Source organism: Chionomys nivalis, chromosome 1 (genome assembly GCF_950005125.1).
Source record: "Chionomys nivalis chromosome 1, mChiNiv1.1, whole genome shotgun sequence".
In the NCBI taxonomy this organism is placed as follows: Eukaryota; Metazoa; Chordata; class Mammalia; order Rodentia; family Cricetidae; genus Chionomys; species Chionomys nivalis.
Genome location: NC_080086.1, coordinates 159,932,837 through 159,960,139, shown reverse-complemented (window position 1 = coordinate 159,960,139; position 27,303 = coordinate 159,932,837). Strand labels below are relative to the sequence as shown.

Genomic DNA, 27,303 nt, shown 5'->3' with positions numbered 1-27,303 from the left:
GGGTTTTAAACATCTGAACAGCTGCAAAAGACAATACCACTGGGATCATAGAAAAATTTATTTACACAGCAGATTATTTAAATATGAATCTACAGTGAAAGACTAAGCTCTAATCTTTGATTCAGATCAACATTTTCATCTAAAACTTAAAAATATCATTAAATTATCTACATGGCATTTTTATGAATGAAACTGAATAGAATAGACCAAAATAAAGGCAAATTATGACAAGTGAACTGAATGATATTAGGATCCAAGAAAATATATACATTTATATGTGTGCATTTTGAGCATGTACTACATAGACATTTCTTAAGCAGGATGTTGGGGAGATGACAGAACTTTCTGAGTGTGAACAGGAAAGTTTATGTGCATAAAATGAAGCATAGACTGTAACAGAAGCAAAGATAACTCTGTTCTGACCCCAGGCCATCTGTGTGGACATAGAGGAAAAGACAGTGGTCCCTAACATAAACTTGGCTGGAGTTATAACAAACTTACAATCTCTCTACATCATTCGAGTTTGTACTATGAAGTCATTGCTGTAATACATGCCAGTAAAGATCAAAATTATAACATACTTTGCATGTGTAGAAAAGTTTGATGCTTCTGTCATTGGCGTACACACCCCTCACCCTCATTCCACATGTAAATGACCATACACAGCATACATGGACACACCTGTCTGCTGCAACTGAACCATATATCCACTATCATAATGGGAACTTATTAACATGTTTTAATGAAAATTGCTTTGAACTTGAAAGTAATATTTGCTGGAAAATGTAATACAATATTAGCATTTAGCTTACAGAATGTATGTTTTCTTCTGATTCATTTAGAACATACAACAACTTTTAGCAGGTCATGAAGGATTTTCTGAACAACACTCAACATGATATGCAAAGATCCATTGTTTAAATACCTACCTTGAACATTCACACTGTGTTCAAACTTGGTGAGTTTCCTTGTCTCTTTCACAGGGAAATGGGGAATCAGACTTCGGTTACACAGTTCATTCTTCTAGGATTTCTACTCAACCGAAGGTTGCAGAAGCTCCTCTTTACCCTCTTCTCCCTGTTCTATGCCTTCACCCTGCTTGGGAATGGGACAATTGTGGGGCTTATCTGCCTGGACTCGAGACTCCATATTCCCATGTACTTCTTCCTGTCTCACTTGGCCATCGTTGACATTGCTTATGCTTGCAACACAGTGCCCCAGATGCTGGTGAATCTTCTAGACCCAACCAAACCTATCTCCTTTGCTGGATGCATGACACAGACCTTTCTCTTTTTGACATTTGCACACACAGAATGTCTCCTTTTAGTGGTGATGTCCTATGATTGGTATGTGGCCATCTGCCACCCCCTCAGATACACTGCCATCATGAGTTGGAGAATTTGTATTATCCTGGTGGCAACTTCCTGGATTCTAGGAGTTCTCTTGGCCCTGGTACATCTCATATTACTATTACCATTGCCCTTCTGTAAAGCTCAAGAAGTAAATCACTTTTTCTGTGAAATTATAGCTATTCTCAAACTTGCCTGTTCAGACACCCACATCAATGAGGTCATGGTTTTGGCTGGGGCTGTGTCTGTGCTTGTGGGACCATTTTCTTCCATTGTGGTCTCTTATGCTCATATTCTGTGTGCCATCCTGAAGATCCAGTCACACCAGGGGCGCCAGAAAGCCTTCTCCACCTGCACCTCCCATCTCTGTGTTGTGGGACTCTTTTATGGTACAGCCATTGCCATGTACATTGGCCCTCAACATGGGGACACCAATGAGCAGAAGAAATATCTCTTGCTATTCCATAGCCTTTTCAATCCTATGCTCAATCCACTGATCTATAGTTTGAGGAACAAAGACGTCAAATGTGCTCTGAAGAGGATGCTCATGAAGGAGGATACTTCTTGAGAGCATTAAAGAATAAAGACTCTGCAAAGATCTTAGAATTACTTCCATTAAGAATTGGCCAAAACACGTAAACTTGCTCAAAAGCTTTTTTTCCATTTTCTCACAGGAGACTTCTTGCACCTGCCAAGAACCTCCCTGTGTTTTATCTTCTCTAGCTTTGAGAATGGAGGAGCACAAGCAACCCAAACATCCATGTGCATGGCAGTGAACAGGCTTTTAATGTGGTTGAAAGTGAGCATCAGTCTCACCCAGATACCAACCCTGAGAGCTGCAATAGCAACTAGCCTGAAAGATATATCCACTGTACAATAGTGGCACAAAACGCTGCTTTAGTCCTGGCAAGAAATGCTGGCTAGGATCTGCTTAAAGACAAACACATGAAAACAGAGTGGGCTGGGAGTGAAGTGGTAGACAAGATGGAAAACTAGGCACTATTTGGGGACCAAATAACTATAAAGAATCAGTAGAGGGAAGAACTTTTATTTTGCTGAAGAAGCATAAAGAGTCTGTTTATCTCAGCAAAAGATAACAAGTCAGTAACTCACGTGAGCACGTCTCAGGATAAGGTATAAAACATTTACCACACCTTCTCCCAACCAGTGGGTCTCATCCTCTCTCACACACTGAGCAACTTTGACCTTCACTTCTAGTAGATTGTTTAAATGTTGTGCTTTCTTGGTCTTGATACAAATGGAATATAGGTCCCTCAAAGTGTTCATTGTTTTAATATACCCTCTCAATCACTGTTCTGTTTGTAAGATTTGTCCATAATTTGTGGAGGCATAGTTTGTTCATCTCTATGCACATCACAACGTATTGATTCTATTTGGGGGAGATACTGGAACTGCCTACAATGTAAGCTGTAATAAACAATTTGTAAATGTTGTTAAACATATCTATCAGAAGGTATCCGTGATCACTGTTTTTAGATATACAGCCAAGGAAGTACTGGGTAATGAATGTCCCAGACTTGAATCTTCTTTACTATGAATGCCAAACTGTCTGGCTATGAAATTACTATCATTTAATCATGAACTGGAATACCCTCACATTGAACAGGAATTGGTAATGCAACAATGAGCTGAATGTTGCTTCTACCAAGCTAAGTTTGTGGTCTAATAAGGGTGATAGTTTGGTATTAATGCTCAAAGATATATTAATGGCTCATAAACCTATCTATGTTTCTTCTGAGCAGAACAAACAAAAATAAGTCAGGCATTTGTGGCTGATTTCATCTTCTCAATGAACAACAGCAAAAATCTGGGGTGCCGGTGAAAATGAAATTTAAGTTATAGAATTGTATGCTGGAGTAATGGGAAATTTAAACATTTAGGTTGACAATATCTTAGCCTCTTTTGATATAATAATAATCCTGGAGAATAAACATGGGCCTTTCATGCATCAGGCAATCACTCCACCATGGAGATAGGCTCCTAGCTATAAGCCTCTTTTTAGTCTAAGTATATTTCCAAAAATATATATTAGATTTGGGTGAGGGTTGAGTATTTTATGCTAACTTTGATATCTCTGAGCCTATTCAAGGACCTGTCTAGTCTTCTATCATGGAGCATGTAGCTCTGAAGGTATGTTCTTTGATTATACTTTGTCAATATCAACTGCTTCGCTGTTGTGTCCGCCCCCCACACCCCTAAGTGATGTGGTGTACCTCTGTCCTCACATACAAGGTTCTTCTATTCTAATTGTAACCACAGCAATTTCCTCTGAAGGCACTGCCTTGCTTTTCTGGCATATGCCTTGACCGCTGCCATCTGGGAGCCCATACCAAATTTCCTTCCCCAAAACACGGAGGAAGTGAGGAGCTTGGAAAGGCCCTTCAAGTAAACCAAAAGCATTCCCATGTGTCCCTGCTGAATTTATTGTGAAATGACTTCCTTTCTTGATAGTCCCACTCCAGAAATATAACTAGGGAATGGAGGGAAACATTTCCCATGCTTTCATGTCTGTTGTTATTATTTGTAGCAATACTATGACATTTAAAAGCATGAGAAACCTAACATATAGACCATGCTTCAACAAGGATACCAGTTATCAGGGTAGCGGCATGTGCATTAGAAAAATAAGTAAAGAGTGCAAAGATACGAGTGAAATAATAAGCATAGGATAGTATCAGGAAGGAATTCCAATGAATACTAAAATTCACCTGCATTTAATTTTCCATATATTTTTATACCCCAGTACAACAGGGGGAAGAAGACAAAAGACTGCTTTAAAATGATACAAAGAACAATGAGAACAGTTATTTGCTTCAATACTTTAAGATATCAAGTCATTACCATTCTGTTGTTTAGGGCAATGAACCCACCCTAGACCAAGTATCCTGAAGGCAGCCACTCCCAAGGTCAAACCTCCTATTTCAAAAGAAGGAGCAGAATTAGCTTGAATTCTCTGACCTTGGTCAAGGTTGAGTGGTTTTACTTGTGTGGGCCACCCTCAGGACAAAAACACCAAGTAACCACACCCTAGGTCAGGATGTGTAGCCACACTTATCAACAACATTGAACAAGAAAAAACTCTCTGATCTCCAGACAAGGTACAAATATGCTCACATTTTTGGGCCTCTACAACCTGGCCACCTATTTTTTAATCTGTGTTCCTTTCCCTTATACTTCAGTTGAACTGAGGGACAGACTTCCACTCTTCCCAAGAAGCCTGACTTTTCTCTACCAGTTGTGTCTAGAAACTTCAGTGGATCTATTAACCTAGATCTCACTTTCTAAGTCAAATCAAGCCAGATATATCAAAGTTTCTACAACAAAATCATATTAAAAATGAGGAAAAACAGAAGTGGGGCAAGAGAATGGAGAGACAAAGTTCAAGAGAGACTCACTGAAAGTACCCATACTTAATGTGAAAAATAAAAGATTGCTTTTTGCACAGAATTGGCTTTGGGAGATCTTGTCAAATATTTCAGGTAGGAGGGCCCACCCAGACAGAACTAGAGAGAATGATTTGATTGCTGGTTGTTGTTGTCCATTGGCCAAAGATATGCCTGACTCCATTGGATATTAATTATCATACACTGGAGGTAACATATGCATTGCCATCATGGCCAACAGCTAGTATAAAACTCATGCCCAGGGGCAAAAAGAGATCCACAGATCAGACAGCAATAGAAATGCTAGGTGATGGGAGGCAAGGTTTTGTTGGGTTGTATTTGGCTATTAACAACTGAACAATGGAGTGTAGAATAACTCTTTTTACCCATGAATCTGATTAAATTATCCTAAATTGAACTTTGTATTGTGGGGCTTATTTGTATACTTATGTAGCTTCAAGCCACGCTCACTTAAATTTAGCATCCTACCTTCTATCTACAGGAATAATAAAGGTTAGAAGAGTCTGTTCTGTTTTCCTGATTACCTGTTTACCTGTTTCATTTCCTTGTTTTCCACAAGTGTGGGAATGTTACTCCTATAATATGCCAGTGAAAACCATGTCAAGGCAAAGCACCTTCTTAAGATAAAATATTAGGAGTGCGAACTTTGGAAATCAGCATGTTGGTATCTCAGAAAATTGGAAATCAATCTACCTCAACACCCAGCAATACCATTTTTGTGCATATACCCAAAGGATTCTCAATCATACCACAGGGATACTTGCTCAACTATGTTCATAGCAGCATTATTTGTAATAGCCAGAACCTACAAACAACCTAGATGCCCCTCACCTGAAGAATGGGTAAAGAAAATGTGATACATTTGCACAATGGAGTATTACTCAGGAGTAAAAAACAATGACATTATGAAATTTGCAGGCAAATGGATGGAACTAGAAAAAAAAATCCTGAATGAGGTAACCTAGACTCAGAAAGACAAACACAGTATGAATTCACTCATAAGTAGACATTAGATGTAAAGCAAAAGATAACCAGACTACAATCCACATCTCCAGAGAAGCTAGTTAACAAGGAAGACCCTAAGAGGGACACACGGATTGCTCTGAGAGGGGAATTAGATGAGATCTCTTGGGTAAACTGGGGTTTGGAGGCAATAAAGGAAGGGGAGTGAGGGAGGAGAACAAAAGAGACTGGGATGGTAGAAGTGGGGGAGGGATGGAGGAGAGCAAAGGAAAAGGGATCATGATACGGAGGGTCATTATGGGGTTATGGAAAGCCTGGTGCTAAGAAAATAACCAAGTATCCACAAGGACAACCTCAGCTAAGACTCCTCGCAAACAGTGGAGAAGGTGTCCTAAATGACCTTCCTCTATAATCACATTGATGAATACCCCAACTATCATCATAGAGCCATCATCCAGTAACTGATGGAACAAGCTCCAGAGATCCACAGCCAAACACCAGCCCGAACTCCTGGAATCCAGTCAAAGAGAGCGAGGAAGGAATGTATGGTCAAGGGAGATCAAGATCATTATGGAGAAATCTACAGAGACAACTGAACCAAGCTCATGGAAATTCATAAATTTTAAACCAACATCTGTGGAACCTCCATGGAACCAAACTAGGTCCTCCATATGTGGGAGACAGTGATGAAGCATGCACTATCTGTCAGTAGGACCAGGATCTATCCCTGGTGCAGGAGCTAGCTTGTAGAAGCCCATTACCTATGGCGGGATGCCATGATCAGTCTCAATAAGGGGGAGTGGCTTAGTCCTTCCCCAAATTAATGTGCCAACCTTTTTTGACTCCCCATGAGAGCCCTTACTCATTGGGAGGAGTGAATAGGGGGATGGGCAGGAGGGGAACTTGGGATAAGGGATAGGAGGGAGAACTATGGTTGAAATGTAAAATAAAGAAAAAATAAAATAAAAAAGAAATATGATTTATATCTCATATAAAAATATTACCTATATAATTAAGCAAATGAACATCATTGTAAGTACATAATAATTTTAAAGCCAAACAAGCTATGCTAAAAGAAAATTGTGCTTTCTTTTTGTGGTTGTAATGCCAGATACCGTTGTTACAAAACTTTCAATATGTAAAGAGTGAAATCAATACAATATCCTTTATATGACAAGTATCTACATCCTTAGACACCAGGAGTGAACAACAAGAAGTTTGTCTCACATTTGATTATAACTAAGGAATTTAGAAGACAGTAAAACTATGCTATAAAAGAATTAGCTGACAGTAGGAATATTATTTAAAACAATATTTAAGATGAAACAAAGGAGTTTTAAGGCATAAAAGTGAAAAGAGAAGGGGTGGGGAAAGGAGGAGAGTAAAAGGGTATGAGGTAAGAGAAGAAAATACAAAATTAAAAGACCTACAACTTGTAAAATTCATAACTTGTAATGCAGAAAACATTAAAACAAGTTCCATCCAACTGAAGGGGAGCTCCCTGATGGGCATATGCAGCTGTGATGTACTCATGACAGCACCATGTTTGTTTTTTTTTTCTTTTGTCTTGCTTGTGATTTGCGGAGACTTAGGAATATAGTAAGAGTTATTCTTTCATAGTTTTAGATTCACAGACAAAACCCTACATTACCTGTTTTGATTATTTTATTCCTCTTAAGCATTTGTTAGACTTTTATAACCAAACCATGTGCACTTCAAAGGCATCCCACATTATTTTGTTCTTACTCTTTTGTTTGGAACTTTTCTATTGGTAGTTTTTGACTTAATAAACTTAATTTCTGGAGACTGTGGTCTGCCTTTAAACCAATCAATGTTTATTAAATTCAAATTTCATGTGGTAAGTAAAATGGATGAAAAATAGAAAAGTTGAAAAATAGATGTAATGTTTTCATAAAGTCTTAATGTTTATAAAATAATGAAATGGTTCTGTAAGACAGCAACACATAAGATGAAAGTCTCACTATAATTTTCATTCTCATTTCTTTGATGGATAGAGAAGCTGGATATTTTTTCTTGTTTGTTGACCATGTGTACTCTATCTTTTGAGAATTATCTGCTCATTTCATTAACAGTTTATTCATTGACTGAGTTGTTTTATTTCCTGACAGTTCCTTGAAGTTTTTGTATATTCTAATTATTCATCATCTTCTCTCAGATGTGCGGTAAGCAAAGATTTTCTTCCAGTCTGTTTGTACCCACTCACTTGATTACCCATTTCCATGTATTGTAGAAGTCTCTTGGTTTCCTACAGTCTCATTTGCCAATTGTTGATGTTTGCAGAATGATTAGAGTCCTCTCCAGAAAGTACTTGTCTACATCTGTGTTAGACTAATTTCCATATTTTTCCTGTAACAGTTCAGAGTTTGATGTCTTATCCTAAGGTCTTTCATTCATTTAGAACTGCTTTGTGTAGGTTGAAATAGGGGATGATATCTACTTTTCCCAGAATCATCTAGAGAGGTTGTGTTTTCTTTGTATTTCTTTGGATATTTTGTCAAAAATCAAATGTGGCTATAGTTGCATTTATATCAGGGCCCTCTCCTATTTCATTGCTCTACACGACCCATGCTTTTGAATTAGTACCATGTTGCTTTTTTACAGTGGCTCTGTAGGATAATGAAATCAAGTATGTTGATAGCTCATGCATTGTTTAGTTGTTGTTGTTAAAGATTTCTTTGACTGGTCATGGATTTTTATGCTTCTGTAATAATATTGTATTTTTAGCATTATTGTGACAAATGTAAAGGAAAGATTTTTTTCATTTACTTCTCAGAATGTTTGTTATTAGTTTATAAAAGGCTATTCATTTTTGTATCTTAATTTTGTATCTTGCCACTTTGCTGAAAGATCTTATCAATTCCAAGAGTATTTTGTGAAGTCATTAAAATCTTGTGTGCAGAACCAAAATATCCACAAATATGGATACTCTACTTCTTACCTTCCTATTTATGTCACTTTCTCACACTGAGATCAACAACTAAAAAAGGAGACCTCCTGAAAATGAGGAGCTTCTGTAAAGTAAAGGATACAGTAAATAAGACAAAACAGCAGCCTTCAGAATGGGAAATGATCGTCACCAACCCCACATTGGACAGAGGGCTGAACTCCAAAATAAATAAAGAACTCAAGAAACTAGACATCAGAATACCAAATAATCCAATTCAAAAATGGAGTACAGCTCTAAACAGAGAATTCTCGATAGAAGAATTTCAAATGCTTGAAAGACATTTAAGGTATTGCCCAACATTCTTAGTCATCAGGGAAATACAACTCAAATTAACTCTGATATACAGCTTTATACCTTTTAGAATGACTAAGATAAAAAAACACCGATGACAGTTTATGTAGGAGAGGATGTGGAGTAACATATTAACAATAATACTGGCCAACCCCCCCCCCAAAAAAAGAATAAGAGGAGTAGAGTAGAGAATGCAAAAGAAGACAAAAGAAAATGTCTGATGAAAATAAAAATAATAAAATAAATACATTTTACCAAAAACAAATGAATAATTTTTAAAAATAAGAATATATACACATATCTATCCCCACTACTTCAATCCACTACTGTATTACAATTATAAGATAATTTAACAAGAACAAGAAGTAAAAGACACCAAATTTGGAAACTGGATACTATTTTGGTTGGAGAATATCTTAACAAATAAACAGACAATTACAGATATGAGTGTGTGTGAGATAAAAGAACAAAACATAAAATAACTATGTATCTTAATATTAGCAATGAAGAATATGCAGATATAAAGTAATTTCTTTTGTAATAGTACTAAAAATAAAAAAAACAAGACACACACCATAAATAACAAAATATCATTGAAGGAAATAAAATATGAATGGATGACAAGACAGTCCATGCTGATGAGCTAGAAGACTTGTTATTGCTGAAAAATTAATATTGTGAGATTTTATTGAAAGACTAAGCATCATTCCCCTCAAAGTCTCTCTCTCTCTCTCTTTTTTTTTTTTTTGTTTTCTCAGAATCTGACACGATAAGGGCTTTTTAAATTTTACTTATTTATGTTTTATGTTTGAGTGCTCTGCATGTATACCTGCATGCCAGAAGAGGGAATTGAACTCAGGACCCCCGGAAAACAGTCAGCACTCTTAACCACTGAGCAATCTCTCCAGCACCAATGAGAGATCTTTAATAAAAATATAATCACATAATAGCCTCTTTCCTCCTTCCAATCCCTCCCATATAACCCCTCTTGCTCTGTATGTCAAACTCATGGTCTCAAGCTTTTTTCTTTAATTATTATTATGTACGTGCACAGACACTCATGCACACACACACACACACACACATACACACACACACACACCTACCCAGATGGAGCATATTTGTATTATCATGCTATTTAAATTAAGATGGATATGAAACCAACCAAGAAGAGCCAAAATACCTTGAAAATAAACAATTTAAAAGAGTTCCACCTTCTGGTTTTAAAACTTAGTACAAAAACATGGTAATTTAGACTCTGTGATACTGTCACAGAGCAGATGTAGAGTTCAATGGCAAAGAACTGAAACACTAAACATAAACATGTCTATTTACAGGCAAGTGATTTTCAGATGTGAAGAGTAATTTACGTGTCAATGTGACTAAGCTAAATGATGCTAGAGAACTAGTTGTTCAGAGAGTACTTGTGAAGATGTATCCCTGTGAGATTAATAATCTAACTACTAAACTGAATAAACGAGATTGTCCCCCACAATGAGTGAGCTTCTTCCAGTCCTTCTACGGAAAGACTATGACAGCAGCGTTTGAAGTTTTTCCTGCCTTCTTGGAGCTAAGACGTGTATCTTCTCCAGATGTTGGACTGACTCTGAGGACAAGAATCACATATCCATATCTTCAGTATCTCAGTCTTGGAAATCATATCCATTTGTCATAACTTCTTTTTCTCCCAAGACAGATGGATAGATAGATAGATAGATAGATAGATAGATAGATAGATAGACAGACAGATACATAGATACATAGATGATAGATAGATAGATAGATAGATAGATAGATAGATAGATAGATAGATAGATAGATAATAGATATATAGACAGACAGACAGATAGATGAGATAGATGGTAGATAGATAGATGATAGGTAGATAGATAGATAGATAGATAGATAGATAGATAGATAGATAGATAGATAATAGTTAGATATAGATATCGATGATATATAGTTATAGACTATAGATATAGATAGACAGATTAAAGATAGATAGGTTGATAGCTGATAGATGCTAGATAGATGGATAGATAACCAAATAGATGATAGACAAATACTAAACTTCAAATATACCTTTATATAATTTGTCCTAGCCTTTCTTTGTGTGTGTTTTGTATGTGTGTGTGTGTGTGTGTCTGTGTGTCTGTGTGTATGTAGGTGCACACGCCATAGCATACGCATGAAGTTAAAGGACAACTTTTGGTAGTCAGTTCTCTTCTCTTCCATTTGGGTCTGGCACTGACATTCTGTAATCAGGCTTGGAGCAAAGTTCTTTTACCTGCTGAGCCATGTCCTTGGCCCAATCTTCTGTTAATAAAGGCTCAACTGATGTTACAATCATGGAGTTAAAATAGTCTCAGATGTTGTTGCTGGGTTTTAACATGTCCTTTGTCTTGTAATTGTGATCTAACATTGAAATTATATATATGGAAATGACAGAAAAGATATTTTTTAAAAAGGAAAAACCTGGGAGTGGTCTCAAAGCAAAGGAAAAGAGGAAGATAACAAGAAAGAAATAAGATCCAATCTCTTTTACCATTAAATAGAAATAAACATATGTGAAATGAAGACTTTTGATAATTGATGCCTGATTTAGACTCTTCATTAAGCCAAGTTTGCAGTCTCCCAGGGGAGAACATAGCCCTGTAATTGTTATCTTAACAAGCTCCATGGGGGTTACATTTGTCACCCATGAAAGCTCGGTCTTTACAGAGACAGAGTGAAGAATCTGCACCAGCAGGAAAGGGGACAATGCTATACCACGGTTAAGGAAGGCATAGAATGGGCAGGAAAATGCTTTGTGCTTTGCTGACTGGACCCACAGGTATGTCTCTGGGGAAAGGGCTTGTCTCGATAGCTCAGTGTAAAGCCTGGGATGGAGAAGTTGCCAGTGTACCTGCATCTTACCACAGTCTGGGGACTGGGAGAACACCGAGGTCTCCTTTTGCTCCATCCTGTGTCAGAATGGGTAATTTCACTCCAAGCTCCTGTATCTGTGAGTTTTCTGATGTTCAAGCCCAATGTGTTGAAAATACCCAGAATATCTTCATCTTAGGTGTAACATTGTCCAGCTGCTGGGAGAGGGAGAGTAAGTTTACTTTAGAATACAGCTCAAAGTAGTTTGACTACCCAACTGTTAAAACCATACATACAAGCATATATGAGCCATACAAATACTACTCAGTGGGTTAAAAAAGAAAAAAAAGTATACAAATTTGGGTGGATAGGGAAGGGAGATGAATCTGGGAGTAGAGAGTGTGGGAAAATATGATAAAAATGAATCATAAGAAATTCTCAAAAAACTAATAAAAATGAGACTTTTACAGAGAAGTAATTTTCATATATATGTTATAGTAAAAATGACAAAGAACTAAAAGCACATGCTTTCTCCCTCCTTGACTTCATCCTCTTTCAGAAAAGAGGCTATTTCCCAGAAAACTCCCTCTCGGCATAGGTTTCCTTTTATTCTTTTGCCTGAGTGAATGAAATGACAGTCCCTCACCCTAAATCACTTACCATCAAAGAAAATAAAATTAAATGATTGAAATGGCTCCATCATTCCTGAAAACCCTTTTTTGTTGCTCAGAGAGGCATTTCTCAGACTGCTACCTCACCCCTTCGGAAAATCAGTAGAGGGTCAGTGAGAAAGTGGATGACCAGACTGCGAACAAGTTGTTCATCTGCCTGTTGGTCCAAATAACTCTTATTAAATCTTGAAAGAAGACAGGACATTTAATGAACAAGCTTTCTCACTCTTCAATGGTAGAGACTGAACCAACAGTTTCAAGCCAAAACACAATGGAGCTCTACTCTTAAAATTGCTTGGTGCTTCAAAACTCACATTGCTCTCGCAGAAGACCAGAGTTCAGATCCAGCACCCAAGTCGGGTAGCTCACTGTTGCCTGTAACTCCAGCTCAAGGGCCATTGGGTGCTTCTTTGGTCTTCACAGGTACCTGAATTCAGGGGCACAGACACAAACAAATATGTATTTTGAAATCTTTAAAAATAGCTAAGTCACAGAGACAGATGAGCATGAGGGCTCATCTTTGTTATTGGGAGGTTGAGCAAAGAAAGATTACCACAAATTTGAGACCAGCCTGGGTTGCAAAAGAAACCCTGTTGAAAAAAATAACAACAGCAAAAAGAGACACACAACGTTTAGAGCTGTAATGACCATATTTTTAATTTAATGAAAGAAATCTTAAATTGAGAGTATTTCTTTAAAAATTTACTCAGAGTTTAAAATAGATTATTGATGATAAATTTTTCAGTTATAGTAAATATTTGTTTTTGCTTTATTTATATGCATACATGTTTTCAAAATAGTGTGATTATCAAGTTGTTCTTTTTAAATAGGCTGCTATTTTGATATTTCTGGAATTTCATAGAAATATTTAGAATTCAATTTGCTAAATAAAATTGTGATCCAGTTATATTTTGCAGAGTTGCCTAATTTATTTCCAAATGTGGAAAATATGTCTTACATACCACTAAGTGAAAATGTTCTCTTAGAATATTGTAGGATGGCATTGTTCATTTCTAAGTACTGGAATCTAGAAAAAATTTAGGTATTTTGCTATACTTGTGATGCTCAATTTTGACTGTCAACTTGACTGGATAGAAGAATGTCTTGAACACTAATGAAGCACACCTCTCGAGGTATTGGGGTGACATTTCTAGTGACAATTAGATCATAAGGGTCTAACCCTTACAATGGTTTGATCCCTTGAAATAGCCACATGATGACATGACTTGGAGTGGTAAAGGTAAGGACATAGGGCATAGCTAAAGGATGTTGGTCACTTTTGAGATGAATTTTGAAGATTGTATCTGCTGTTGGTTCCTATCCATTTCTGATTCCTAGATCCATATAAAGCCCTCCTCCACAATCCCTGTATTGACACATGGACCTTAAGTAAAACCTCCCACCTTTACATATCATGCTGTAGGATATTTGGTCACAGTGATACAAAAGTAGCTGCTGCAATACCTTCCAGAATTCTCTAATGTGTACTCGTTAGGAGGCTTATTAAAATTAGGCTCTTTTTTCCTAAATGTGGGTAAGTGGAAAGACTGTTGAGACTTGAGAAAGAAATAACAAGGAGCATAGATCTTCTGGTCAGCGTAGTCTATGAACAAAGGGATACAATCTTCCTCTGTCCATTTCTCCCCGGATCATCCTTAATGTAAACTGTGTCTGAACTTTCCTGGTCTGTGATAAACCTGACAGAGATTATACAGAACCAGTGCAACAACCCAACACAGCAGCAATGCAAGGCTACATTGTGACCTCATTACAAATCCCAGATAGATAAACTCTGGAGAAGGCTGATTGTGTAGGAAGTCACATGCCCTTGACATCCCTCAGCATACAGCAGATAAGCCCTGGAAACCATGTTCAGAGAATATTCTAGCCACAGCTACAGTTTCAATCTAAAAGATTCCAAACTTGTATTTTGAATTCTTGTTCCAAAGCCGGTCACATTGCTTGGGTAGACTGTAAAAACTTTAGGAATGGGGACCACATGATGGAAGTAGATCATGGAGGACAGGTATTTGAAAGTCCCTGGTCAAGGCATACTTTGTTTCAGGGTTGACCATGACATGGGCAGCTATTGCTGAAAACCTGTACCCTTCGTTGGACTGCCAACTTCATCCATCTCCTGTACACATGTTTTCTTACTGATACATTGTGATAAAGAACATCTTACAATAACTTCATTGGGTTAGAAGGATACATCAAAACAGAAGAGTAAGTAAGAAAGTCAGTCCTCTATATTTCAGTGTGCCTATGGTTGCTTATATTGCTTTATTGTCTTTAAATAGCCCACTGAAATTACCTGTGATAAGGGCACACAAAAAGAAAAATGGGGAACTGACTCAAGGCCTACAAAGAAAATACTTTTGTGTCAGAGACAACCAAAGCTAAAAGCAAGTGTGAACCTAGCTATAAGTGTATTAATTTATGATAGTCAGAAAACATTTTGACTTCAAAACTGACCTTCACTTAAAAACTTTGTCACAATTAATAGAATTATTTGTATTTTGGAATATTTATTCTCACTAAAATATAAAATATTAAAAAAATCTTCAGAACCAAAAAGTCTAAAACTTCTCCCAGTAACTCTAATCATTGCAAAGATTGAAAATAAAAGTAGATTTAATATTCAGAGGAAGCTGTGCTAAGTACCACTTCATTATATTGCCCTCAACAAGAAAAACGCAATTGTACTAGTCATTACTACCTGTAATAATAAAAATAAAATATCCTTGGCTTTGTCCATGTATTAATGAGTGAATGTACTCTTCTCAAATGCTTTTACTTGTAGGTTAAAGAAACAATAAAAATACTGAAAATAAAGAATAGCTTGAGCAAAACTTTAAAACATACCTACTGCACAGGCTTTGGTCTAAGGGTAGAGCTCTTTGGGTTGGAATTATTGAGGAAGGCTGTATGGGTGCTTTGAAAAATTGGTACCGTGTTTAAGTCAAATGGTAAAGGCAAAGTAAAACTTATCAGAAACCATGTACAAGAATTTAAGTTTAGGAGCTATCTGAAATGGTACACGAAGAAAAATAGAGATGTATATGGGAACAAAACAAGATAAGTGGAAGGAGAGGCTGCCATTCTCACAGAAGTCTTGGAGAGAAAAGAAATCCTGCTAGTCTCCTCTTGATGCTCCTTCTGTAGCTAAAAAAGTAAGAATGAAAATTAAGAACAGAAATTTAGAAAGAAGGAGTTAGAAGTTTTTAAAATTATCAAAAATCATTAAATAAGTAACACACTCAGAAAGAGAGATTCATTATTAATGGTAGGACCTTGCTTGGATTGTGGAAATAGAAATGAAGAAAGCTAACAGATCTGAAAGGAAAGAAGAAAGCAATATATATATATAATATTATATTATATATATATTTAAAATGTGCAGTATGAAGTGATTGCTCTCCAATATGATCATCTCCACTTGGACGATCCTATTTCTCTGTAAACAGGGTCCATGTGGTTTGTTTCTCTTTAATCCCTGCACTGGGGAGACAGAGGCAGGTGGATCTCTGAGTTTAAGGCCAACCTGGTCTCCATAGAAAAACCCTGTCTCTAAATAAATAAATAAATGAAAAGAAAGAAGGAGGGAAGTGAAGTAAGGGAAGGAAAGAAGGATGGAAAGAAGGAAGGAAGGGAGGGAGGGAGGGAGGGAGGGAGGGAGGGAGGAGGGAAGGGAGGAGGGAAGAAAAGAAGGGAGGGAGGGAGGGAGGGAGGGAGGGAGGGTACTAGTGACTCTCAAAATTACATGTGGGTTATATATAGTTCACACCTATCTATTGGAAATGTTAAGAATTCTATTTATTCCCTTATTTCCTGACTTTTAGACTATTTATTCTGGTCTACTTCTTTCTTTTGGAAGTTTATACTTCAATATCACATGCAAAATTACATGATGCCAGATGCATTTGTTATTAACTTGATTAGTCAAACAATTCATGCCATTCGGCAATGCCATTTAGCTAAAGGAATATGTTCACATTCCATTGAGATGCTGAGGACTCTGAGGTGGTACTATCCTGGGTCCCCACACTCTACAGTATAGAAGCTTAAGAATATCCCACAGGTAAGAGCCATATGGGTTTGTACATCTGACAGCTCAGGACTCAACTTGGGTTCACTGATTAGTCTCCAGCTCTCTGCCCTTGATCTTTAAGCTCAAAGCTCAGCTCCCTTCTTGCATGTGTCCTTTGTATCCTGAAAATTACTATCTCTATCCCAAAAGTTGTCTACATATTTCCCCATGTCTTTGTTTCCTAAGGAGATAAACTGAAGGTGTTGTAAAGATGAGCATTAGCACACATCCTGTTTGGCAATGTTTCATTACTTTGATCTTACAGCAGCAACACTGCTCAGGATGTGTGTCCACAGGTTGGTGGATGCCACCATAAGTTTAAACCTTGATTTAAGATATACGTTACTTTTGTCCAATGAATAATCGAGGTCATTTTTAAGTTGAAGTATCTGAGGGGAAAGGTATATTTTTATATAGAGAAATGGTATTGAGTTTTTAATTTTTGCTCAACTCTTAGTGGTTGGTTATTTACGATTTCATAAGAGTGTCATCATTCCTTTGGAAGATCCAAAGACATCTGCCCAGTTCTACTAAAACTTGCTGAGTAAATGAGCAAAAAAGTGCAATTTAATTATATCTTACATTGTGTCTGTCTCCCAGATGGAAATAGTTTTATCTCTTCTAAAATTTCTTATAGACTGTTTATTAAATAAGCAAAATAAACAGCACTGTATGGGAAACTTTATTCAGGTTACAAAGCTGCCCCTTTTGTAAAGATTAGCAGTGAAATAGTCCTGTATTCAGTTTCATAGACTTTCCAAAGTATGTATTTATATATATATGTATGTGTGTGTGTGTGTGTAGCCAGACAAAAAATGCCATGCATATAAATGTTCATATTTTAAAATATAAATTATAGCATGTTATACACAAATCATCCATGTAGTGTAATAAAGATCTAACTGATCCCTATGAATAGCTGCATGATATATTTCTGTAATTTCAAAAGAACTTAGTATATAAAATCCATCAACAATTAATGTGAAGGATATGTCAAAGGGATGTGAATACATTCCCTTAGCCAAATGACTAGAACTATTTGACTAATAGAAGATCACAGTAAGTGAACTTGGGTCTCATGTAGATTTTCATACAATTTTTAAAAAGAAATTTTTGAACTTCTTCTGTTGAAAAGTCTCTGTTCAGCTCAGTGCCCCATTTTATAATTGGATTGATTAACCTTTTACGGTCTAATTTCTTGAGTTCTTTAAATATTTTGGATATCAGACCTTTGTCAGTTACGGGGTTGGTGAAGATCTTCTCCCAGTCAGTGGGTTGCCTTTCTGTCTTAGTGACAGTGTCCTTTGCTTTACAGAAGCTTCTCAGTCTCAGGAGGTCCCATTTATTCAATGATGTCCTTAGTGTTTGTGCTGCTGGGGTTATACGTAGGAAGTGTTCTCCTGTGCCCATGTGTTGTAGAGTACTTCCCACTTTCTCTTCTATCAGGTTCAGTGTGTTTGGACTGATATTGAGGTCTTTAATCCATTTGGACTTGAGTTTTGTGCATGGTGATAGATATGGATCTATTTTCATTCTTCTACAGATTGACATCCAGTTTTGCCAGCACAATTTGTTGAAGATGCTCTCTTTTTTCCATTGTATACTTTTAGCTCCTTTATCGAAAATCAGGTGTTCATAGGTTTGTGGGCTAAAGTCAGGGTCTTCTATTCTATTCCATTGGTCGACTTCTCTGTTTTTATGCCAGTACCAAGCTGTTTTCAGTACTGTAGCTCTGTAATAGAGTTTGAAGTCAGGGATGGTAATGCCTCCAGACGATCCTTTATTGTATAAGATTGTTTTGGCTATCCTGGGTTTTTTGTTTTTCCATATAAAGTTGATTATTGTCTTCTCCAGATCTATGAAGAATTTTGATGGGATTTTGATGGGGATTGCGTTGAATCTATAGATTGCTTTTGGTAGAATTGCCATTTTTACTATGTTGATCCTCCCAATCCAAGAGCAAGGGAGGTCCTTCCATTTTCTGGAGTCCTCTTCAATTTCTTTCTTCAAAGACTTAAAGTTCTTGCCAAATAGATCTTTCACTTCCTTGGTCAGAGTTACCCCAAGATATTTTATGCTATTTGTGGCTATCGTGAAAGGTGATGCTTCTCTGATTTCCCTCTCTGCTTCCTTATCCTTAGTGTATAGGAAGGCAACTGATTTTTTGGAGTTGATTTTGTAACCTGCCACATTACCAAAGGTGTTTATCAGCTGTAGGAGTTCTTTGGTAGAGTTTTTGGGGTCGCTTATGTATACTATCATATCATCTGCAAATAATGAAAGCTTAACTTCCAAAAGACACTTAAGATCGTGCTCAACTTCCTTAGCAATCAGGGAAATGCAAATTAAGACAACATTAAGATACCATCTTACCCCTGTCAGAATGGCTAAAATCAAAAACACCAATGATAGCCTCTGCTGGAGAGGTTGTGGAGAAAGGGGCACTCTCATCCATTGCTGGTGGGAATGCAAACTTGTGCAACCACTTTGGAAAGCAGTGTGGCGGTTTCTCAGGAAAGTCGGGTTCAACCTACCTCTCGACCCAGCAATACCACTCTTGGGAATATACCCAAGAGATGCCCAAACATACAACAAAAGTATATGCTCAACTATGTTTATAGCAGCATTGTTTGTAATAGCCAGAACCTGGAAACAACCTAGATGTCCTTCAATGGAAGAATGGATGAAGAAAGTATGGAATATATACATATTAGAGTACTACTCAGCAGTAAAAAACAATGACTTCTTGAATTTTGCATACAAATGGACAGAAATAGAAAACACGATCCTGAGTGAGGTAAGCCAGACCCAAAAAGAGGAACATGGGATGTACTCACTCATATTTGGTTTCTAGCCATAAATAAAGGACATTGAGACTATAATTTGTGATTCTAGAGAAGCTAGATAAGAAGGTGAACCCAAAGAAAAACATATAAGCATCCTCCTGAATATTAACCTTCATCAGGCGATGAAAGAAGACAGAGACAGAGACCAACATTGGAGCACTGGACTGAAGTCTCACGATCCAAAGGAGGAGCAGAAGGAGAGTGAACACGAGCAAGGAACTCAGGACCGCGAGGGGTGCACCCACACACTGAGGCAATGGGGATGTTCTATCGGGAACTTACCAAGGCCAGCTGGCCGGGGTCTGAAAAAGCATGGGTCAAAACCGGTCTCACTGAACATAATGGACAATGAGGACTACTGAGAACTGAAGAACAATGGCAATGGGTTCTTGATCCTATTGCACGTAATGGCTTTGTGGGAGCCCAGGTAGTTTGGATGCTCACCTTAATAGACCTGGATGGAGGTGGGTGGTCCTTGGACCTCTCACAGGGCAGAGAAACCTGCTTGCTCTTTGGGCTGAGGAGGGAGGAAGACTTGATTGGGGGAGGGGGAGGGAATGGGAGGTGTTAGCAGGGAAGAGGCAGAAATCTTTAATAATTAAATAAATTAATTAATAAAAAAAAAGAAAAAAAAGAAATTTTTGAAAATGTGGAAGTTGTCTAGAATAAATACTCAACAAAAGACAAGAATAAATAAAACATTTTAAAAACCAATACCAGTGTATTAGTAAAAATTGAGAATAGAATACAAGAGCCAGTACTAGTTACATGATATTGCTAACTGACGAACTAACTGTATTGTCATTTCAAATTTTTGAATTTATATTCATGGCTTATAGGGAGATAATATGTACACAATATAACGTACATGTGTGTGCATGGTTATAATGAATACACACAATGTCTTGCATACTATGGTAGAGGCACACTAAATTCATTTCTACCTTTCCATAACCCAATGTGCCTACCACATTCCTGCCCAAAGTCTGTTTTTCTACATTCTCTACCACTCCAGTTCTATGAATCAGTCTCTGGGAGCTCTGGTAAGAGCTGCAACATTTTCATCACTTCCAAGACACGTGTATCTCTGCTTGAGAGATGCTACCTATTCATCTTGCTTTGTGAAACTACTTGACTCAGGTAACTTTCTGCCATTTCACCTTGTTTGTTAGATTAATAATTACTCTGACCCTCAGTTCTCACTTGTTTATTCCTGAACAGAAACAATAACAGACACAGCCACTCTTGGTTTCTTTGCCTGCTTCACAAATTATATAAATTTGGCTAGGCACATTCCTGGGCTACAGAGGCATTATTCCTGAATGCAATTTAAGGTGTGAAATGTCACTGCCACTGGGATAATCGCTTCGTTAGTCACAGTTTTTTTCTCCAAAGCCCAGAACTGAATGAGAGAAGGTCCTGTACTCAAGGGCATGAGTTAATGTTTTGATGAAATACAAATTGCATGACTTTGTTTTCAGTTCAAATAAGCAAAGATCATAACTAAGAATACTTCCCACTGATGGTCCTGTAACAAGGATCCATGGTATTCACACAATCAGTAAACCTATAAATTTTATATTTCTAAAACATGAAATTTATGTTTTCTGGAAAGCAACAGGCTACAGATAATTGCAGATTTTGAGAAGTTTATATTTTAGCACCTGCAATTTTATTTTATAGTACACCCTCAGGAAATCATCAACTGGAGAAACATCCATGTGTGCAGTAAACATGAGAGAAAAATAAACCAAGAATTTCTGAAAATGTCAAGTAAGTTGTGAAATAAAATGCTGTTCCACCTTCATGCACTTATACTGTTAGATACAATTTAATATTCCTTTCTGTGTATAATATATATATATATATATAAATATTTTGACAAATGAAATTTTTACTCTGCTAAGTGAAAGTGATAGCTAAAATGTTTATATTTCTGTTATAATTCCACTCTAGGATATATACATATCTGAGTGTATATAGCTATATTTTTCTATAAAGATTTATATAATTTTATTATAGTCATTAGATTTTTAAATTAATTTAAAAATTATAATTAGCATATTAATGAAAATAGCCAATAAGGGACAAAAAAAGTCATGATTTTGTTAAGTATCTTTGCTATCTATCCCTTTCATGTCCCTTGTTTCACACTGATGGCTAAACAAGCCTCAGAACTTCCACAGAGAGCTCTCAAGAAACATCAACCACCAGTTCCATTTTATTCCCCTCTGATCTTCTTAGGATGCTTTGAACCTGCAAAATTGTTGACATGGCAACAGCTGAAGAGGAAGAAAGTGATCAGGGAATTTCATAATACTCTCATGCTGCCAAAGCTGTTCCAATGTCATTTTCCTCTAAATTTATATATTTACTTTGTGTATGTATCAGTGTGCATATACATGCACGTGTGCATGTGCAATGGTGCAAGTGTGGATCAAAATGAAAACTTGTGTTGGATTCTCCATTTCCACCATGTGGTCCCTGGGCATGGAACTCAGACTTCAGGCTTGGTGGTAGGTGTTTTAGCCACTGAGCCATTTCACCAACTCCAGCAATATCTTATGAACAAAAAATTCTGTTAAGTGGAAATTAAGATTAGCTCTGAGACTTACCACTACATAGCACAATAAAATGGGTCAATCAGAATGCAGTCATAAATGATCAATAATATTTACTGCAAGCACTGACAATGCATTTCCTTTTTAATTTTCTTATTTGTAAACATTGTCAAAATCTCATGTTAAATGACATTTGAGATAGATGCCTGGGTCCACACATGTAATCCATACATGTAATCCCCATACATGTAATCTAGGAATTCTTTGAATTATATACAAAGCTCAGCATCAAGTACAGAAGAGGTAAAGGAAATTGTTAAATCTAGACCCAATAGACTATCCACAGTTGCCAGAGGGTCCTCCTTGGGAGCACCAGAAAACTACTAGAAAAGCAGGTCATACCTGATTTTGATAAAACTAGAAAAATGATAATTTGCTTAAAATTTCTTATCTGAATTGCATGAGTAGAAAACATGAGAGAGGGGGATTGTTTGTGTGGGCATGCCCATGAAGAACCAAGGATATGAATCACTTGGAACACTGCCTAAAAATGCAACCTAACAATGGAACCCAAATCACCTTACTCTTCAAGCTATATAAATGACCAGAACACTCACAGGAAAGGGAAGTGAGAACACAGGAATCCTCCAAAATAGCACATGTGTACATATATGTATATGTGTCTTCTAATACAGCATACATTAAAATAGAACCTATTGGGTTAACACTTTGTTACACATAGGACGTGTATGTGTGTGTGTGTGTTTTCCTATTATTCCATCAGTACATCAATATTTATACTCATGCTACATTACATCTTGCAAAGTATCAGAAGATAAATTTAAGAAATTCCTCTTCAGTGGTACATTTTTAATTTGCTCCCTGTATGTCATTAACTATGATGTAACTTTGCTTCACAGTTCTTACCTTTTTATCTTGAATAAGTCTTGTCTTTGCCACAAGAGGATGGGAAGCAATGAGACATGGATCACAGAAGTTATTCTGCTGGGATTCCAAGTTGATCCCACTTTGGATTATTTCCTCTTTGGGATTTTTTCAGTCTTTTATACCTTCACCCTGTTGGGGAATGGGATCATTCTTGTAATAATATCCATGGTCCCAAAGCTGCACACCCCCATGTATTTCTTCCTCTCACACCTTGCCATCCTTGACATGTCCTATGCTTCTAACAATGTCCCCAAGATGCTAGCTAACCTTGTGACCCAGAAAAAAACCATCTCCTTTGTTCCATGTATCATGCAGACATTCTTGTATTTGGCATTTGCAGCAACAGAGTGCTTAATTTTGGTGGCAATGTCTTATGACCGGTTTGTGGCCATCTGCCACCCCTTACACTACACTGTCATCATGAGCTGGAGAGTGTGCACTGCCCTGGCTGCTGCTTCCTGGGGCTTTAGTTTACTGCTGGATATGGTTCATTTAGTCCTCCTCCTAAGGCTTCCCTTCTGTGGACCTCATGAAGTCAATCACTTCTTCTGTGAAATTCTGTCTGTCCTCAAGCTGGCCTGTACTGACACAACACTCAACCAAGTCGTCATCTTTGCAACTTGTGTGTTCATCTTAGTGGGACCCTTATGCTTGGTGCTGGTCTCCTACGCATGCATCCTGATGGCCATCCTGAGGATCCAGTCAGGGGAGGGCCGCAGAAAGGCCTTCTCCACCTGCTCCTCCCACCTCTGTGTGGTCGGGCTCTTTTTTGACAGTGCAATCGTCATGTACATGGCCCCCAAGTCTCAGAACCCGGAGACACAGCAGAAGATCCTTTCCCTGTTTTATAGCCTTTTCAACCCCATGCTTAACCCCCTTATCTACAGCCTGAGGAATTCTGAGGTCAAGGATGCTCTGCAAAGGGTTCTGTGGAAGAAGAGGCATGTGTGAGAAACATCCTGGGGATGTCAAGTTTGGTGCCTGTCATTTTCTTTACCCTTGTTAGACTACATGTTACTTTACAATGGAATGTTATGTACTTTCATTTAAAACCAAGACCATGTAAAACTAAAGACAGTGGAAAAGAAGATGAATGCCTTCATTCCTTACTACAACAAATCCAGTCACAGAAAAAGCACAGAATACAATCATATCAAATAATGCCTACTTTTTTAATATTAGACTTCTTTAAAATTACATGTTCCATTACCAAGAAATGGAACATGAGGCTAAAGACCAAATGGTAACTTTCATACCAATTTTTGTCTGTTTTTGAAACAGAATGGAGCTATGTAGAGCAAGCTGACCTCACACTTCCAGTCATCATCCTGCATCTGCCTCTACAGTGAGGAGCTAAGATTTCAGCACCCTGCCCATCATATACTACCTAGTATATAAAAAGCTTTCAGATGAATAATAATAAAAAATTAACTTACAAAAGCGCAGCAATAAAGTTGAATTGAATTCTCAATATAAACATGGTAGTTGATAACAGAAGGATTGGTGTTCCTCACCACTAGTCAACAAGAAAAGTATTTGCTATTTGAGTTGCTGGCTTGTGTTTTATAAAAAACAGTTACACAAATTTTGGCTTGAAATTAGAAAAGAATTTCTAACAGTTAATGGGATGGCTCTAAACATATATCTGCCAGTATTTTTCATATTAATACAAAGCTACATTCTCACTAAGGCCAACTGTAAAATCAAAATACTGTTCAACTTTTGAAAATGTTGAAGAGTTCTGTGTCCTGTGGCATCAAATACCCCAAGATTCAATTCTTTACGTAAAAAAAGAATTTATATTATTAGTTGGCAATTTTAGTTCTGACTTTAATAAAATTGTTAGGCAGTGGTGGTACACGCCTTTAATCCCAGCACTTGGGAGGCAGAGGCAGATGGATCTCTGTGAGTTTGAGGCCGGTCTGGTCTACAAAACTAATTCCAGGATAGCTTGTTATACAGAGAAACCCTTCTCAAACAAACAAACAAACAAAAGCTAAAATCATATGTCTCCCCCAAAATTGTTTTCAAATAAATTTCTTTATGGTTGCTTCTAAGTGCATGTTTGATTTCTGAAGTTGTTTTATAGACCTATTTACCTGGGGTCAAGTGGGAAAAGTTTAAGGAGCCCAGCTCTAGACCAATTCAAGTTTTCTATAGTAGACAAGGAAAATACTTGAGTTTGAGGATGGTTTTACTTGTCATGATCCATCTCTGCCAGAAGCATCCATAGATGTGTGTGAATGGGTAAGCATATATTCTAATAAAACCTTGTTTACAAAGCAAATAGCTGATCTAGTGGGTCACAGGGATAAACTTCAGTGAACCCCTGGTTTTAGAATCTAGTCTAGTCCCTCTTAGTACAAGTGACAGTCCATCACTTGGGAGGACAAAAGGAAATCAGTGTCATTAAGGGTGGATAAAAGCTCAACTACCACTTGGAAGTCATAGTTCTTTCCTCCAGACAACCTCTAAAACTTACAAGGATTCAATAGCCTAAGGAGCTATAAATGTTCATTGTTGATCCGTTGAATTCAACTATTAATTATCGAACCAAATAAAGGAACAGCTAGTACAAATTAAGTTTTAAATAACAAATTTGACGGAATTTTATACTTTATCTATTTTGTATTGTTAAAGCTTTGCAATTTTTTTCTTACTAATCTTTTTGAGACCCATTAAATTTAACCAGGATCATCTCTATGACCATGAGCAGGTAGCTATACCAATAGGGATATATATGACAATACTGACTACACTTCCCCTATAACCTTTCAGTAGCCAATAGTTCAACAGGGATAGGTAGGTCCTCATGAGCTCCTCCCTCATCTATAACTGGCTCCTGACAGGTCTGATCTTGTACAGGCTCAGCACGGAGAACTGCAGCTGCTGTGACTTCATGACTGCAATGGCTGTACCATGCCCAGAAGACAGAATTTCACCTCCCTCCTCCCTATATTTCAACTCTTACACTTTTTACAATTCTTCTTCTGTAATATTCGTTGAGCCTTAAGAAGAGGACATGTCTCTTTCTCTCAGTATCTTAAGCAGCCTAGAATTTCTGCATTCATAAATCAATGTGAAAAAAAGTTTTTCTGATTATGGGTGAAGGAAACATTTTGCCTGTAGGTATAAAAATGGATGGCACTATAACCAAACATATGGTAGTAAGTTCTCTTTTAAGGGCTATGACCTCCACAGTCATGGGTTTTTGACCAAGGTTTCAGTGCCAGGCTTAAAGCATCTTCTGCAGATCTGATCACATCCAATCAGAGAAGAGATGGTTGTCCCATAGCAGTCCTGTCACTCTGCATGAGAAGGCATATCTTTCCTGGTAGGTTGGTATTATGGGTCATGATGTTCCCAGCCATATTAGACCAATAAAGTCTTTTCTCCAATGCAAAACTAGAACTATATTATAACACCTTTTGTGTCCACAGTAGGCTGCTCAAGGTAATTAATTATATAGTCCTCAAAAGAAGACTTGAAATTTTGTTAATTCCATTTACTTTATTTGATAAAGACCCAAAACACTGTATTTTTTTCTGAGAGATAATAAGTCATTTTTTTGAAATTCATTGTAGGAAAGAGTCTTAGGGTTTTGTTACTGTGAAGAGACACTATGACCGTGGCAACTCATATAAAAGAAAGCATTTAAGTGCTTACAGTTCAGAGGCTTAGTCTATTATCATTGTGGCTGTAAGAATGGTGGCTTGCAACCAGACAAAGCTGCTAGAGAATGATCTGAGAATTCTACATCTTGATCCATAGGCAGCAGGATATGAATGTCACAGTAGATATGACTTGAGCATTTGAAAGCCTACCCCCTTAGTGATAGGAGGAGGGTGTTTGCTCATCCCGGCCGCCCAGGACCAAAATAATCACACAGAAACTATATTAATCAAAACACTGTTTGGCCCATTAGGTCTAACTTCTCATCAGCTATCTCTTATATCTTAATTTAACCCATATTTATTAATCTGTATATCACCACAAGGTCGTGGCCTACCAACAAAGTTTTAGCACATCTACCTCCAACTGCAGATCCATGGTGTCTTCTGATTCTGCTCTTCTTCCTCCCTGCATTCAATCCAGTCCTCTCCACCTACCTATCAGGCCAAGGCAGTTTCTTTATTTATTAATCAATACAAACAACACAGACAGAAGGACCTCCTATACCAATGTACTTCCTCCAACAAAACTATACCTACTCCAACAAAGCCTCATCTCCTAATAGTACCACTCCCTATGATCCTATAAGACACATTTTCTTTCAAGCCACCACAGAAAAAGTGACAAGAAAAATATGAAAATTAAAAAAAAACA

The 27,303-nt window shown here is 37.3% G+C and overlaps 2 protein-coding genes across 2 annotated transcripts; both read left to right on the top strand.

The window, feature by feature from the left end:
- The first annotated feature begins 987 nt into the window (after positions 1-987).
- On the top strand, positions 988-1,917 carry LOC130880716 (olfactory receptor 13-like). The gene has a single exon (XM_057779896.1). The coding sequence runs from the start codon at positions 988-990 to the stop codon at positions 1,915-1,917; it is 930 nt and encodes a 309-aa protein (XP_057635879.1).
- A 21,078-nt stretch (positions 1,918-22,995) lies between these two features.
- On the top strand, positions 22,996-23,928 carry LOC130879522 (olfactory receptor 2A12-like). The gene has a single exon (XM_057778145.1). The coding sequence runs from the start codon at positions 22,996-22,998 to the stop codon at positions 23,926-23,928; it is 933 nt and encodes a 310-aa protein (XP_057634128.1).
- The last annotated feature ends 3,375 nt before the right edge of the window (positions 23,929-27,303 follow it).